The following is a 13,854-nucleotide window of genomic DNA, read 5'->3' as shown; positions in this document are numbered from 1 at the left end:
TAAACTAAAACAACACATGTATCTTTTTTTATTTATTATTCACCCGAAAACGATAGTGAAAAAGTACAATCATTTATTTTGTTTGCCATGTTTCGGAAGATCCAAAGAGAGCATTATTTCTACTATATAGAGATATAGATGCAGGAATAATCATGGATTCAACAGTTTTCCAATGGAAACAATGTGCTCATTTGCAGAAGCATCATGATGCTTGAGATGGGATGATCATATAACGCTCGAGCTCATCTTTGCCTTCACAAAGATCAGTGGTATAGGTGGGCTTGAAATCTGAGAATGTGAAAGATTTATATAATGGGGGATTACTAGATTTGTTAACCAGTGATTTCGCAGGTTCGATGCAGCTATCATTACTAGGTAGGATGAAGCTTACTACAGTTGTTCGTTCAACTGAGCTTGCCACAACCCGATGATCTGAGCTCTTCAGCTTCCCATTGCTGATTATCTACAAAATAGAATGATATATATTCTTTTTAATTATTAACCAAAAATGTCATTAAGAATAAAATGGTTAAACAATACTCTGCGTTACTATAGTTTGACTTAAATTTCACTTTGGTTGTTATTGTTTTAAATTAAACAATACTTTAAATTAAATTTCAATTTAGTCATTCCGTTAAATTTTTTCTAAGAAAAATTACACTTTGAACCCTTATACTTTACACTCCAGTCGAATAATTTCGTTTAAAAAATTGACCGAGAAACTAAGGATACTAAAAGTATAAGGGGTTAAAGTGAGATTTTGATAAAAATATAAAGGTATTCAATGCTGAAGTAAAGGAATTAAAGTGAGATTTAATAAAAGTGCAAGGGTGCTAAGTGTTACCGATAATACATTGATATAAAGCATGAGATGGAATATGTGGCACGTTGAAGCAACAATAGAGTTGATTGATTAAGGGAAAAGAGAGAAAATACCTGTAACATGTGATTTATGTTAACCACAAAGGCATTAGGGAGTGGCTCAACAGAAAGCCATTGTTGATCTTTCAAGACTTGAAGGCCAGACACTTCCCCTTGGTTAAGAAGGGTGAGAAGGTAAGGATCACCATGTTTAGGCAATCCCAACACCAAGCTTGGGTCTGGACATGCTGGGTAATGGTTAATACTCATCAACTGATCCTGGCTCAGTCCTTCCCTGAAGTATCCTGATTCAAGTCCTAACCCTTCACAAATCAGATCCAAGATTTGCAATCCAAGTTTCCTCACCTCAATTGAATAACGTCCAAACACTTCTCTGTGGGAACAAAAGCCCAATAAAAAGCATAAATTTGGGATCAAGATCAAGATCACATGTTCCTTTCTATACTCCCTTCTCTGTCCTATTATGTTTTATTGATTCATAGAGTTGTCCATGTCATCAAAAGTGATCCTATAAACCAATCAAATTCAAGGGGATAGAGCATTGTACATGAAAAAGAACAGGTGATCTGAATCCATGGTGGGACAGGTGATTTGAATCCGTAAATTTGCCATGATCAAAGAGGAGCTAGTGCTAATGCAATTAGAGAATCTCCGGTAGTTGCTACCAAAGAGCAACATCAAAGTCAAATTTTGATTCCGACAAAAAAAAAAACTCAATTTTTGACATCTTACACTTCAATATTATAATTTGACAATCCTACTCTAATAAAACCAATGTCAATTGTTTTCTTTTTCACAAAATACCTGACAAAATAATATTTGTAGGCCCGTTCGAAGAAATTTTGACATTCTTCATTTTTTTGCCCAAATTTGGTGTAAGTTTTGACAATGATATAATTTGGTAGCATGATAGATATTGGAGACATTTTAATAGAACTCTTTCCTAATTTTGACTTTAGTGGATGTTTTAGGACACCAGCAGAGATTCTCTAATTTGGGTTTATAGGAACAAACTCCACTAGTTAGTGCTAAAATAATCATAACAGAATTATAATTTGATATGCTACAGTATCAAAATACCATACACAAGTATCGACTATAAGAAGAACCACTGTTGACAACAACTATCGGTCAGTCGACTCCACCACATATCATCACCAGTGACAATCTCTTTTGTCGATAATCTAAAAAAAATGCTATAGTACTAAAATGTTAAATTTTAGCAAATGTTACATTACTAGTACAAATGTTACTCTACTAGCGCAAATGTCGTTTTGCGACATCCAAATCATTGTTTATTTCTGTATGTTAGATTCTCACATCCAAACCATTAGATCAAAACTTTCTTAGTTCAACAGTGTTAACACAAACCATTTTTTCCCAGGCAGTTGGAGAAGATATCTTATTGTAGCAGCTTACTGAAATTGCTCAAATTAAAAATTATATAACATAGGAGTATATTGATTAGCTGTGTGCAAATTCGATGGGTATACTGACAAACCTACACCAAAGCGTGACAAAGCTACAAATTTTGATCTAGCTTTATAACAAGCAATAGTACCAGTGATTTTTAAAAAAAGTTAAAAAGCGTGACAAACCTACACCAACTCAAGTTGTTTATGGACACCACCGAATCAACCACATAAAATACAAGTGGAATAATGAGTAAAATTGTATCTTTAATGATGGGAATTGCCATATAAGATATGTATACCATGATTATTTTATATGATTAGTTATATGATTGATTTTGTGTCTGTAGTCTTACCTGTATCGAGGAGGATTGGAGGGCCAATGGTGGATATGATCCTCCACTGGGTGACAAGGGTGGCGGAAATTGTCTCTCCAAAAATGAACCTTCTCATTGGTATAGGTTAGACTTGTTTTAAATCGACAATTCTGTTTTGGATCCTCTGAGTAGAATTTCTCCTTGTCCTTCTCAGGCAACTCAAACACTTCCTTCCCCACTATCAATACATCCTTCATTAACTCTGATGCTACCCCATGATTAATCAACTGCAATTTTTATTTTTTTTTTAACATTAGAATTATCCTTGAAACAATAATAGTTGTGTGTATGGAATTTCTCTCACTCGTTGACAAAAATCTTAAAATATGAAAATCTTGAGACTCAATCATTCAATTGAGAATGCAACCATGCTCCATGCGCAAAAGCCATTCACAAAATAGTTCATAGCCAAGACACAAGATGGTAGGTCTCATCTCACCCACTTGTGTCTTGTTTGTATATAGAATGTTAGTATTTGTGCCCTCAAAAATCAATTTGTTGACTTTATTAATTGATTAAATAAATTGTTTGGCATTTTATTTTGCAATTTTGTATATTATTATGGGTAATGTTATATTTAATGTTACATATGATGTGAACATAAGGTCCCTTGGGTAACATTATAGAAAAATATACTAATGTTTAATGAACCAAAAGCTAGGATTTATGATTTTTTGGTGCCTTGTAAACCCAATTAATGTTATAGGTTTTGGGTGTTGATTGGGCGTCGCACTACTATGGCCTACACCTGCTATATGATAAAATGATTAACTCCATCATTGAGGTAGTGATCTTAGGCAAATAGGTGGGTGTTATGCAATAAATACATGCACTGAACAAGATCGGTTTTGAGAACACCTATGAAATGATCACTGTCAGTATAAAGGATAGGTCTATTACAATGCACTTATTTTCCTTTGACCTGAGAAGCTCATATAAATTAATTAAATATTCATTTAACTTTGATATTGTCAATCGGTGACGCTAAACCAAAGGCTATATACGGACATGTTGGGTTATGTGAGTGATAATTGATTTATATAGGTGTTTAACATGGAACGTTAGACCAAAGGAAAACCGGCCGATACTTTTTCAAAAAAATATTTTTATTTGTACTATATAATTATAAAAGTATATTTTTGGAAATTGCTTTTGGTGTCCAATTAAATGAAAGAAAAAATTAGAATTCACCTATATGAGTTAGGGTTTTTGATAGTGATAAATTTGTCCATACGTAGTAGTTCATGTGGAATATAGTTTGGTGCAAGTAAGTTTGTAACTAATTGTAAGAAAGGGCCTTACTTGTAATTCTCTACTTTTAGGGGTTCAATTGTAATGTGTTGATGGACATTATTACAATTAGTGGAAGTTCTATATTATCTATTTAAAAGATAATTAAATGAAAAATTGGATAAGTTGTATCCTGCAAATTCAAGATAAAATATATATCTTTTATTTTATTCCCATAACTAAAAAATAGAGATCCCTAAGGATCCCACTACATGCAAACTCTATGATGTGTGGTGTATATATATATCAGACATATTTGGTACAAAAATTAGACATCAAAATTTTGTAAGTCGATTGAAAAATACACACAAAAATAAAAGCAACATGCGAGACATTTGGATCGCTACACACTTGGATTGAGATATTTTAAATTGTGTAATCAGGTGATGTTTTTTTGAAAAATTATTTTTTAAACAATTTTTTTTCCCCCCGCAAACTTTCAAGTACATGTGCAAATAATTTTAATCCTGAATATATGTATCGAAGAGAATCCTTGAAGTTGAAGTTATAATTAGTCTAAATTCTTATTACTATATTTGGGATGGACTACTACCAGCACGTTCAATTAGCAATAGGCTTCTCTAAAAACTGGATCTGTCTAGTTTAGCTCTCTCATTTCAATCATCCAATTTGTTCTGAATCTAAGTCTTTATACGTGAATTTTCTGTTAAAAAAATCAAGTTAGTCCGACAAACATAGTTATATAATTTGATCATATTTGTTTTCAAGGAATATGTAGCATAGTTCTGAAATCATTCTTCTTGTCCATTTATTTGAACAACTATGATGTAAATCATACAGTTATCATTAAATTGATCATCTACACATAAAATAAAAATAAAGGGATCAAATTATTAAAATGGGCAGCACCCTTTTATTAGGACTACAGATGAACCAAGTTCATTCAATCATTACAGGTAAATACTAAGAAAAATAAAATATATGAATAATGAGCTGACCTGAAAGAATCCATAATCTTGGCTAGCCTTCATGATTTGTTGCTGCAATTCCATGGGATGGAGTCCTTGGAAATCAATCACTGGGATGGCATGGCATGGAGGAACCACTTGCTTTCCTGGTCTTCTTTCTGGTGGCAATATATAAGATTCCGGCACCGACTCAACAATGTTGCACCTGTTTGAAATGAGTTTTTCCATTCTCTCTCACTCTCTCAGTCTCACTTAGGCTCTCTCTGAGTTGAGTTGTGCCCAAGGAGAAACAAATGTTCCATATTATATAGTGTTCCACTACTGGTGCTGAGCTAAGCGCTGAGCTCATTTTATTATTAAGACAATGTTTTTCCACTACAGATAAATACTAAGACAATGTTTTTCCACTACTGTACAGTTGAATCTCTTCTGACATGACAATTTGAAGTCTCACTTTTCTTAAGCGTGTCTGCTGTGAGAAAGAAATTTTGACCCAAGAATACGTTGTGTTATCTTCCCAAATAGAGATTTGAGGAGTATTTGGAAAAAAAAAAAAAAAAAAAATGAAAAAAAAAGGTAGAATATGGATAAAATATATTTATATTTCATCTACTTTTATATATTTTTTCTTTTTTCTCTTTCTTTTTCAAATCTCCCCCTAAATTCCTTAACCAAACACAATGTAAGGATAAGAGACAAAATATCTTATAAAAATATTATTTTTATTTTGCCCAACTAATAATTATATTTTTTATTTTAATTAATCAATCAAATTAATTTCACTATTTTTTTTTAAAAAAAATATTATAAATATAGATAGATGAATAAATAATCTTTTTATGACATGATGCATACATTGACGTAACATTTGTGTATATATATATATATATTAAAATATATAATTAAATTATTTTTAAAATATTTTTATATTAAATTATTTTTAAAAAAAATATTTTCAAACGATCATATTTTCAAATGGGCTAGAGCAAGCCTCTTGCTTATCAATGAAGGCTGGTTAGTTCTGGAGAGCCAAAATCAAAATGGATATTTTACCACTTCTAATACAGAGCTGCTGTGTTTGGTTGAGAAATTCAAGAAGAGATTTGGAAAAGAAAATAAAAAAGATAGATGAAATATAAATAAAATATACATATATTTCACATAATTTTATACATCTTTTTTTTTCTTCTAAATCTATTTTTAAATCTCTCAATCAAACAAAGAGAGAGAAAACCATATGCACTGATAAAAATGCCTCAGAATGCACTTTTGGCCATTGTGTATTATAATAATTCAATTTATACCTGTCCGTTAATAAGTGAGTTCAAATGATTTCTGCTAAATTTGATACACGAGTTCGACAAATTAATTCCATCAATCTAATCTATTTAGCTTATTTTAATAAGTAGGTTAAAATTTAATTTTTTTAACTTTTTTTTAAAAAAAAAATATGTAAAAAATAAAAAAATAATATAATTCAAAAAAATCAAAAAGTTCACATTTTGACTTTTAATTCAATTGCCAAATTGATCCGTTTCATTGGGTAGTTGTGTTGGTACCAATAAATGAATATCCATAACCAATCCATTTTATATTTTAGATTCACAAAATGCAACCCATTTAAATTCATTTATAAATTGGACAGATTTCAAGTGACCATAATTAGATGGGTTCCCAGGTTCAGATTGAGCTTGACCCCTCTAGTATGTGAGGAATTAGTGGGAATGCATATTTTTGAAATTCCAAAATTAGATATTTTATTGAATATAATCAAGAAAATTCCCCAATTATTCAAAAAAAAAAATTACTAAACATTCATTTTATTTTTATTTATTTTAAGAATCTCTAGTCTAAAAGCCCACTAAAAAGTTTTTTCAAAAAAATATTAATTGAAAAAAATAAACAAGGCAACATACACGAACAAGGCAAACCAGGCAAGTTCAGCTTGGCCAAGGTAGTTTTAGGATGTTTTCAACTTCTAAGAACAATATTACTTGGTTGTTAAATCCAGGCATTCACATGAATGAATTGAATAAGAAATCAAAATGGACCAACTCAATAGATCAACCAAATTTACAAAACAAAAATGCCTGTAAAAAAACACTCTGTAGACACTTACCAGACACAAAATTGTTCGCTCACAACACCATAGCCACAGAGTAGGAATTTAGAAAAGCCAATTAACACTAATGTTGCCAAGCCAAATCAAAAGTGGGAACTGAGCCAAAGCAATGAAGAGCAGGAGGTAATGATGCCTGCTCGAGTCATAAGTCCTCACCTCCGCAAAAAGAACTCTCTTCATTGTCTTTACCAAGAAGATTCCCATGCACAAGCATGCCCACGGCATCAAAAAGTAGTATGAGTAGCTCCACATGATTCTTCCCAAGACAGCCAGACACATACCTGTGAAAGTATACCCGGCATATGCCACTATGTCCAGCAGGGGTGCCTCCCCACTACCCAATGAAAACAATGACATTTTCAACAGGGAAACTTGCAAGAACCACCCCACCAACCCTTTAATGAACAGCCAATTCAGAGCTTCTGGGCTAAACCTGCCAACAAAATGAAGCGGTATATCATAAACACCACACCTGAGAGAGAGAGAGAGAGAGAGAGAGAGAGAGAGTAGAACAAAATAATATCATTTAATTCCAGATCACATGACAGATGACTCAAGTTCAAAAGCAAGAAGGCCAAACACTGTCATCATTGAATTAACAAAAAAAAATCAACATACTTCGCAACAGGTATGAGGTCACCCAACACTATAGGCACAATTCCCAGTATATGGCAAGTGGGAGAATCATCATTTACAGAAAGCAAACTGTTTTTTCTTTTTTAGGAACAGTATTTGTTGAAGCAAAAAAATAAATAAAAAATAATGAATTATGTTGCTTCTCAAAACACTTGACAGATAGCTTAACAAACTACTGCCACAGTGATTCCCTCATCTAGCTTTTCACTTAGATGCCACGCATGCCCTTCCATTCTTGCATAGAGCACTGTGGTAGGACTGTAATAGGGAGCCAAAGAAACCTTACTATTCTAAGAACAAAGGTCAACTTGCTTCATTTTGCTAGGTAAAAACAACAAACCCTTTGCAAACGCTAAAAGATAGGGCATAATGTAGGGGGCTAACCAAGCTCGATTTGGATGTAAACAAGGCAAATCATGTTTATTTGGTTTTAAGAACCCATTTAATATATAGAGAAAAAAAAAGGGGGGGTTTTATTTTTAAAAAAATGCCCAACTTACAGTGATGTGATTACTTACTTTCCATGGAGACCCAACGAGAAGCCAGCAAGAACAACATAGGTACCAAACGCCATGAATGGAATGTACAAGTCTGGAGCATTTATATCATAAATTGGTGGCTTATAGGAAAGCCTTCCCCCCACAGGCTCTGTTATCCTTGTCCAATGGCCCTAAAGGATTGGAGAATAAGAAAATGGTAACCGCTGTCGAAGAAATAATTGACCAACTAGAGGGTAAGAAAATAGTGGAATTAGTAGTTACCCTGTGCAGAAATGGAAAGAGAACAACCTTCAATTTGTTCCTTACGTAATGGTCATTAACTTGAAAATAGTATTGGGGATCAGAGAAGTACCTACTTATCTGTTCATTAAAGAAAATATTGAAATTGTGAATAAACAGACCACAAAATTAAATATCAAAATTATTAATGATCACAGAACACAAAAAAACTGGTACTTAGAATGTTAAAATCATTATGACAGTGCCATTATCCAATTATAGAACAACCAGTAGATGTGCATATGTTAAGAACATGTTGCTGAACTCATTCTAAAAATAAGCTTTTCTATACTACTATAAACAACACATTTGCCGGTGCAGGGGTGAAGGACTTCATTTCTTTGAAAATACTAACCATGGGAAATAAAATGTCCAGTAGAAGTTCAATTTTTTCCTCGATTTTACATTAGATAGGACTTGAGTTAATTGTGTTTTCCTCAGCATTCATATACAAATGTCATTCTTTGGAACAAATAAAAATCGTAAAATGAAGGCATTTTAGAATACATTTGAATGCACCTGTTGAAGTATAGTTTGTTCTCAGAAATAAGTGAACAAAATGGCTACAGAAACGGCAATGCTATGTGCTACTTTCAGAAAAAAGGAATGAATTTTAAGAGCAAAAAATGGAAATCACAAGTAAAAATAATAAGCTCTTACGTAAATATAAGATGAAAATCACATTAAAAAAAACACTCAAATTTGACAGCATTATGTTTTTCTTGGGTTGTCTGTTACACATGTGAAAAAAAATGGATACACAACAAATCTAACTTCCCTAAAATTGAAGTGGCAACCAAGCAGAAGCTCAAATGCCCACCCAAAGACATTTGCTGAAGAAGGTCATTGCCTTATTTGACAAAAAGGATTTCAGGCCATAGGGCTTCTCCTAAAAACCCCACTCTAGACACGTCAAAAAGCGACATAGATCCATAAACTTTTGAAACCAAATGCAGGAAATAGCCCCTGAATAATACATAGCAGAAAAGACCTTCCAATCCATCACATAACTAGAGATTGTTATTAATTCAGCATCACCATCCTTTCTTTTGCAACCTAACTATAATAGGTGTTCAAAATTCAGTCTTATCATACAACTTACATTGCTTTGCACATACTCGGAGCTTGATCCTAAAATTTTCTCTCCATAAGCACCTAGCCCCCCTCTTATAAGTCCTGAACCAGCTCCAACAAATGCATTCCCAAATGGATTTGGCTGTGGGTTTGGAGGTGGTCCTGGCACCCCAGGCTGAGCTCCCAAATTATTATACATTTCTGCAACATGACATACCATCAGGCCATTTTCGCTAGAAGAAAACAGGATATCCAGAACAAATATTCATACACAAATATCACTCATTGAGAGAGAGAGAGAGAGTTATACATGAACAGAAACATTGCTACATTACTTTCATGGTTTAGTGAGGCTCTAGGAAGCACGGATACGGATACGGGATACGGATACGGATACGATACGATACGGCGATACGACAAAATTTGAAAAACTAGGATACGGGTACGGCGGGGATACGTTCGTAAAAAATATTATTTTAACAATTTTTAGTAATGCAATATGCATAAAAATAAAACTTAAAGCAAAAGACAACTTGATAAAGAAGAAAGATTCCTACAAAACTAAGAGTCTTCAAGGTCAATAGTTTCAACTTGTTCCCCTTCATCAGTGAATATCACAAGACCTTAGCTAAAGCCAAAGCCAAAAAACCATTCTTAAATAAAAATTTCAGCAAATATACTTTTTTAAGTCATCAATGATAGCCTAGGAAGCACGGATACGAATATGGTGATATGGGGATGTGGATATGGCGATATGTCAAAATTTGAAAAAGTATGATACGGGTACAGCAGGGATACATTCATAATTTTTTTTTTTTTTTTGTGATTTTAATAATGTAATATGCATGAAAATAAAACTTAAAGTAAATTAATAAATAAAGAGAGGGATTCCTATTAACCTAAAAGTGCTCAAACATTCATAAAACATTCAAAACTAAAAGCAAAAGCAAATGCAAATGCAAATGCAAATGCAAATTAAACATCATCCTTACATGCAAACACCAAAAAAAGAATGAGAGCAGAGAGAAGAAACGTGAGAGAGTGAGAAAGCGAGAGAGAAGTGAGAGAGACAACAAGGATACATCAATTTGACAAATTCTATTACTTAAGCTCTCACTATATTCCTCTTATGAAAGAACTAAACAAAATATTATAAGTAATATGTAACTTCGAGTATCCGATACTTCAAAATTAAGTATCCGATACTTCAAAATTAATAAAAAATTAATTAAGAAGTATCCGATACTTTTAAGAAGTATCCGATACGTATCCGCGAGTATCCGAGGAGTATCGGTATCCGATAAGTATCCGATACGGATACGTCACCCTTTTTGAAGTATCCGTGCTTCATAGGTGAGGCTACAGTGTTAACAATCTTTACAGTAACTTTTTGATAAGTAGCAATCTTTACAACAACTTAACAAACTAAATCACAATCAAACTCCAATTACAAATAAACTTATCCAAAAAAACATTCACAAAGAAACTAATTACTAGTATAATATGAAAAAAATTCCAAAATTTTGGGGGTGCAGTTGCTGCCCTACATCCCCCCCTGGATCCATCTGGTAAGGATGCTTCAAAGCCATTAGCCATAAAACCCTATATAGCCAAACACATTTGCACAGGAGAAGCAAGGACCACAATGCTTTGAAGTTTTATAATGAATAAAACGTAGTAGTATCTTTTAAATAAAAACTATAGATTTCATTTAGCTAATTACGTCCATTTTTTTTTATTGAGACTCGGCTACACGTAGGGGTAGAAGAAAAACCGACTAGACTCATTAAACCAATTACCGGCTGAACCAAGCAAGTTTAACTGAATCCTCTATCATATGTGGTCTATCCAGTTTTACAGAATAAATAAATACAAAGAGTATTTTTTATTTAATCACGATTTTCAAAATTTTAAAACCGAAATGATCAGTATCAACCAATGTATCTCATATACAATCTATGTTATATACAAACTAACAATGATCCCACCACCCAATAAACCAAAAGTCTCTTGACATCACACTCCCCAAGACAAACTCTCCTGTCCATTCATTTCACTTTATTGATAAAAATAAAGAAATCACTCTCTCTCTCCATTTATCTTACCTTTTTCTTTCTTCTTGACTCTCTCTATTCCTTTAGTCAATTTTCTTACACTCTTCTTCTGTTCACTCTTATCTCTCTCTATATATATTCAGTCATCTCTAAGTCTCTCAACTCTCTTTACTTCCATTACAAACAGAAAAATCACAGTGATGAGAAGTAATGATTGTGTATGAAGAAACCAACAAGAGAGACAGAGCATATGTCAACATCTTTGATTGCAATGGTGGCTTACTCTATTTTGGGACATTTGCAACTAGTAACACTAAACATTAAAGGAAAGACAAAGTATATAGTTCATTAAAGATTGTTGAGCTTCCAAAATCTAACTCAAGATCTATCATTTACAGCTCTTCATCAACAATCTAGATTTCTCTTTGATTTGAAGAGGTTAATTTGTTCCACATTTTTTATTTGATCCGATTTTTCCTTTCTTTTTTGAGAAGAGACATGAGTTTTCCTCGTGAACATATATATATATATATATATATTTTGGGTACGTGAGAGACTTACAAACTAAATTGTTCATATACATTATGGATATTGTTATTGTTGTGGGTTGTGATTTTATTTTGAAACAAATTTGTGTTTGTCAAACCGATCATCCCAACCTAACCGAACCAGTTCAATGTATAGCAGTTTGGTTCAGTTGATAAACATTTTCCGTCAGTTTTGGTCTAAGGTTAGTCAATTCAGTGAGAAATGCTTTGTAAATCCCGACCAAACCGAACCAAACCATTTACACCCACCCATATACTGGAATACACATACAAACTAACATATAAATATCTAATCACAGAGAGTAAATTAAAAATTAATAAACTTTTTATTATCCCCAACACCATAACCAAGAGAATTCAGCAAATCAATACACAGAGTAATACAGGAAAAAAACAGAGATCTTGATAATACCTAACAAAACATAAAATTTATAAAATTAAATTCTAACAAACTACAATCAAAACAGAATTCAGATTACAAAACCTAAACAACCATCACTAGAATTCATATCATGGTGTGGATATAAAATATACAAACTGATATACACATGTAATAATTAAGAGCCAAAATCAGAGGTTCGAACCCTAAAATCGAGTTTTCTCTACAAATTTCTATTGAAAAAAAGAAAAGAAAAAAAAGATAGGGCTGTGTATACGATGCATCAGTGAATATATAAAAATTATAGAGAAAGAAGGTACTAACCAGAGAGAGAGAAAGAGAGATAAGTCGATCTGCTAGAAGGTGACGATCTGAACTGTGTTCCTTTACAACAGGTAGTGATCGGTGTTTGTGGGGAGAGAGAGCCCGAGCAATGATATATATAGTTCGAGATAGACCAACCGGTTCGAACCGAAACACCAACCCGGGTTTAAGTGTTTTCCTCCAAAATTCTTGTAAAAATTAACAAAATTCATTGAAATAGCAAGGTCATCTCGAACATTTTATCAAATGTTTTATTAAATTTAAATTTGATAACCTTCAATCGTTTTATTATATTGATATCAAACGAAGAGAATGATACTTTTTCATCAAATAAAGGATACTGTGGGGACATAATTTTGGAATGACAACACGTGGCCGATGTATCACCGAAGTGCCAGCCAAGGTGTCACGTGTCCTGGTCATGATGTGAAGATCATCTCGGCTAGGCCGAGGTTATCTGCGAAGATACCGGAATCCGAGATGAACGGATAAGGGACAAAAGCCCTAAAATGAGAAAGGACTTCAGTTTGGGTAAAGATAAGACTCTTAGAGAGTTTATCCCAATCCTACTAGGAGTCCAAGATTAGCAGTAATCCTAAGTCCATTGAAGCTAGGCTTCTATTGGGACTAGGTAAGTGTTGGCTATAAAAGAGAGGCACCCTCATAGGTCTAAAGTATGCTTTGATGCTTTTTATGCTCTGAACAGTGAGTTAAACACTTTTGCTATCTTTGAGAGATAACTGACTTGATCATCGGAGTGCCTCCAGGTGGACGAACCACCGCCGGAATCTCTTCTTTTTGTGACAAATCGTTCGGGCTTAATCTATTTTGTCAGTGTTTTTCATCTGAGTGCTTGATTGGCAGTGTGGTCGGAAATTGACATACACAATTTGGCGCCGTCTGTGGGAAAGAAATGAGAATAGATGGCCAACGACGGACAGAAAGAAAAGGTTGGGGACGACACCCCCTACTGGGAGGGAGAAACACATTGACCTTGACGTCGAAGAAGACAACTGCAACGAATAGACTCGTGATAAAAATCACGGAG

At 33.4% G+C, this 13,854-nt stretch overlaps 2 protein-coding genes across 2 annotated transcripts; both read right to left on the bottom strand.

Annotated features, from left to right (window-relative positions):
- Positions 1 to 6,657, bottom strand: LOC145804673 (hyoscyamine 6-dioxygenase-like). The gene is made up of 4 exons (XM_082899436.1): positions 4,921 to 6,657; positions 2,651 to 2,898; positions 937 to 1,255; positions 1 to 463 (listed from the first exon to the last, which is right to left on the bottom strand). The coding sequence occupies exons 1-4, from the start codon at positions 5,116 to 5,118 to the stop codon at positions 203 to 205; spliced, it is 1,026 nt and encodes a 341-aa protein (XP_082755562.1). The 5' UTR covers positions 5,119 to 6,657; the 3' UTR covers positions 1 to 202.
- A 261-nt stretch (positions 6,658 to 6,918) lies between these two features.
- Positions 6,919 to 13,037, bottom strand: LOC145804674 (uncharacterized). Its single transcript, XM_082899437.1, has 5 exons — positions 12,807 to 13,037; positions 9,530 to 9,702; positions 8,410 to 8,508; positions 8,167 to 8,318; positions 6,919 to 7,445 (listed from the first exon to the last, which is right to left on the bottom strand). The coding sequence occupies exons 2-5, from the start codon at positions 9,698 to 9,700 to the stop codon at positions 7,058 to 7,060; spliced, it is 810 nt and encodes a 269-aa protein (XP_082755563.1). The 5' UTR covers positions 9,701 to 9,702; positions 12,807 to 13,037; the 3' UTR covers positions 6,919 to 7,057.
- Positions 13,038 to 13,854: the final 817 nt, after the last annotated feature.

This window comes from Camellia sinensis, chromosome 12, assembly GCF_055761805.1.
Source record: "Camellia sinensis isolate YWXY chromosome 12, ASM5576180v1, whole genome shotgun sequence".
Classification (NCBI taxonomy): Eukaryota; Viridiplantae; Streptophyta; class Magnoliopsida; order Ericales; family Theaceae; genus Camellia; species Camellia sinensis.
The sequence above is the reverse complement of the archived record's forward strand: the minus strand, read 5'-3'. Positions and strand labels throughout refer to the sequence as shown.